At 46.5% G+C, this 3,967-nt stretch overlaps 1 protein-coding gene across 1 annotated transcript; it reads right to left on the reverse strand.

Moving 5' to 3' along the window:
- Window positions 1-114: 114 nt before the first annotated feature.
- Window positions 115-2,646, reverse strand: LOC116379661 (histone H3.v1-like; the record flags this gene model as incomplete). Its single annotated transcript, XM_031841629.1, has 3 exons — window positions 1,530-2,646; window positions 621-741; window positions 115-317 (listed from the first exon to the last, which is right to left on the reverse strand). Coding segments are annotated over exons 1-3 (387 nt in total), but the record flags the coding sequence as incomplete, so codon positions are not given.
- Between the last annotated feature and the right edge of the window lie 1,321 nt (window positions 2,647-3,967).

A 3,967-nucleotide genomic window follows, 5' to 3' on the forward strand; every position in this document is an offset into this window, starting at 1 on the left:
ACACACACACACACACACACACACACACACACACACACACACACACAGAGCTTGCTTGCGTCACACACACCTGTGAGTGAACCAGAGAGCCTCACACTCAGACCTCCTCCTTACCTCCTCCTCCCTCTCCTCCTCCTCCTCCTCTTCCTCCTCGGAGCCCTCGCTCTGCTCCTCCTCCCCCTCTTCCTCTTCCTCCTCCTCCTCCTCTGGGAACTCCACGTCGGACTCTCCGGGTGCGATGGGCACGCTGATGGTGAGGTTGGGGTTGGTCATGTAGCTGTCGTCCTCCGGCACCACGTACTTCTCCACGTGACGGCCTGCAGACGGATCGACGTTGAGATGGATTCATGAGATTATCTTTTGTTATTGTGTCGAAATTCATCTCTGAACAAAATCTCTAAAACTCCTGGTTGGTGCGTTCAGGGACGCTCAGACATCAGCCATTTAAAAAAGTGAATCGATTATGAAATATTAGACAAATATTATCAAACGACTAAATATTTCCCTTTAAAATACTTTTTGTTGTCATTGCATTTGAAAGAGTGTATTTAGCTGAAGAAGCAGGAGGATTTTGTTTTGTTTCATGTTGAACGCACAGATGAACATCTTTAGTGTGGTACCTATGACGGCTCCGTTGGCCTCGGTGTGGATGGTACTCAGGCGTTTGAGCTTCATCATAGCTTTGGCCTCTTTCCTCTTCTGACGACGGCGCTTCAGGTTCCCGTTGAAGAAATCCACCACCTGCATCGGGAAAGAAACGCAAAACACCGAGAATGAAGTTCACACTCAGGTAAACCGACTGTCTCAACAGCTGACATAGCAAAGACTGCTTATAAGAAGAGGAGGTTGGTTTGTGGACCAAAGCCTTCTTTTAAAGCCTTGAGTTACGCATCTTGGCCGTCACCATCTTATTGTTTTGGCCATCGCCATCTTAGTTTTGGGTTGTCGCCATCTTAGTTTTTGGCTATTGCCAACTTGGTTTTTGGTCGTAATGTTCCGTTTCTTTGGCTATTGCCATCTTAATTTTTGGTTGTCGCCATCTTGGTTTTTGGACATTGCCATCTTGGTTTTTGTTTGTTGCCATCTTAGATTATGGTTGTTGCCATCTTGGTTTTTGTTTGTTGCCATCTTAGCTTAGAATCGTCGCCATCTTGGTTTTTGGCCGTTGCCATCTTAGTTTTGGGTCTTCGCCATTTTATTGCAACCATAAGTGACACGAGAGGGTGGAGCTACATACAACCGAATGCTGAGGACATTTTAAGGTGACCAAAATGTTACATTTAACCTTCATGAAGTGAAGACACACTGTGTGAAAGTTGCAAGACGAAAACACGGACAACTCTCAGATCGAACGACGACGTGGAAGCGACCTGTCAATCACCGTGTGGCACCAAGAGAGAAGTAGAGTCATTCTCTCATAGGCTTCGATACAACCAGAGGAGTCGCCCCCTGGTGGACATTAGCATCAGCATCGGCTTCACTTTTCAGACGGGGTAGCAGCTGCTATGGACAGACGGACAGACGGGTACCTGTCTGCGGCACCAGGCCAGGCCTCTGGTGATCCGGTGGATGGCGATGTGCAGGTTGTTCATCTCTCCGTCGTCGTCTGGAGCCGACAGGTTGTCTGAGCTGAAGCTGCTGAGGAGCAGAGCCAGGAAGAGGTTCAGCAGCTGGAGACAAAGAAAGAGAAAAGAGTTGTCAGCGTCGGCCTTAAACCTTTGTAAGTTAAAGAGAGTGGGAACACGTGTGGTACACCTGACATCGGTACAGTGACATCACATCATTATCTGTAAACGGATCACTGGAGTCATTAGTGAACACCGTCTGAGACACACGAATGTGCAATTTATTGTTATATTTCACTGATTAAGGGAAACCTTTGACCTGCTGGTGGCGCTAGAGGAAAAGTCAGCGGATCACCAAACTCTTGAGGATGTATCCTCTGGGGATCTTGAACATCTGTACCACATTTCACGGCAATCAATCAAATAGTTGTTGAGATATGTTCAAAAACCAAAGTGGTACACTATTAGGATCTAAATACTTCCTCCACCACTAACAGACCCTGAGTATTGTATTTCTGTAGCGAGTACACAGGTAGAGTTAATGTTACTATGTTCGTACACAGCTGAATATTTAGATCCTCTGGTGCTTCTGGACGACGTTTCTTCGAGAAGTAATTATTATTATAACCGACGTCTCTCTTACGTTTCTACGTTTCTTTTCTCTACATTCTGGTTCAGAGAGTCGACCCTCCTCCCCGTGTTCCAGATGTTTCCTCCCTCTCTCTGTCCTCCACACTCGATCACAGAGTCCAGAGCAGGTTGATTATTCAGTGTGTGATGAATAATGCCTGAGAGCTCTTAGCGAGACGGAGCTGCTCTCAGCCAGATTGGCTTCTGTTTAACCACAGCAGAGTGTGTGTGTGTGTGTGTGTGTGTGTGTGTGTGTGTGTGTGATCAGGTGGATCAGGTAGCAGCTTCCTACCTGATTGCAGCCAGCAGGCCTCTTTGTTTCTTGCTCAGAGGCACTTAAGCAGAGCACCATATACACACGTGGACTAAACTGTTGGTATATTCCGTTAAAGAAAGAAAAACCCACGACGGTCACTGAAATAACTTGAAACTGACAAAAATAATAATAAATAAAAATTTACTGAAAATGAACTAATACAAATCAGACTTTGCTTTTGAATTGTGGTTCAACAGAATCATTTAAAAAAACAAACTAATGAAAATGGCCTGGACAAAAATGATGGTACCCTTCACTTAATATTTAGTTGCACAACCTTTTGAGGCAATCACTGCAATCAAGTGATTCCTGTAACTCTCAGTGAGACTTCTGCACCTGTCGACAGGTATATTGGCCGACTCCTCGTGAGCAAACTGCTCCATCTGTCTCAGGTTTGAAGGGTGCCTCCTCCAGACTGCATGTTTCAGCTCCTTCCACAGATGTTCAACAGGATTTAGATCAGGGCTCATAGAAGGCCACTTCACAATAGTCCAATGTTTTGCTCTTATTCATTCTTGGGTGTTTTTAGCTGTGTTTTGGGTCTTTATCCTGTTGGAGGACACATGACCTGTGACTGAGACCAAGCTCTCTGACACTGGGCAGCACATTTCGCTCCAGAATGCCTTGATAGTCTTGAGATTTCATTGTACCCTGCACAGATCAAGGCACCCTGTGCCAGATGCAGCAAAGCAGCACCAGAACATAACCGAGCCTCCTCCATGTTTCACAGTAGGTACAGTGCTCTTTCTTTGTATGCTTCATTTTTGTGTCTGTGAAAATAGAGCGGGGGTAAATCAATACAGACATTAGACACTGCGTGTGTGTGTGTGTGTGTGTATTGATCCCAGCTGCTGGTGTGTGTGTGTTGTTTGTGTTACTGATCAGCGTATGGCTGTCACATAACCGGTTTCCACCATCCCCAAAATGCTGGCGTGCGATTGGCTGCCCGTCTTTGACCCAAACACCAATAGGTCGATGCCGTTGATCGGTTAGCATGACGTGCCCCGACAGCTCGACCAATGACCTTGCTGCTTTCCAATAAGCCGATAACACATCGCTGACGGACATGAGACTACCTTCATCTTCATCGGGTTACTCATTGAACCTGCTTATAACAATAACCTGCGTCATCTTTAAGGACGACCAGGGGGCAGCGGAACCAAAGCGTCAACACACACTTCACTGTTTATCACCGATAATAGTTATGATTGACAAGCTAGCAAGCACCTGCTGCTGCTGCTGATGATGATGATGTGTGAGAGAGGAAGTGTGTGTGTGTGTGTGTGTGTGTGTGTGTGTCTAGGTGTCAGTTTCCGGAGCAGCAGACCACCTGATCCCCCCCAATTCACCTCGTTTAACTCGTTAAGCGGATCGTACCAATTAGCTCGGGGGAAGTGGGCCAACCCTGCCACACACACACACACACACACACACACACACACACACACACACACAC

This window comes from Anarrhichthys ocellatus, unplaced genomic scaffold, assembly GCF_004355925.1.
Source record: "Anarrhichthys ocellatus isolate YVR2014 unplaced genomic scaffold, GSC_Weel_1.0 scaffold4862, whole genome shotgun sequence".
Classification (NCBI taxonomy): domain Eukaryota; kingdom Metazoa; phylum Chordata; class Actinopteri; order Perciformes; family Anarhichadidae; genus Anarrhichthys; species Anarrhichthys ocellatus.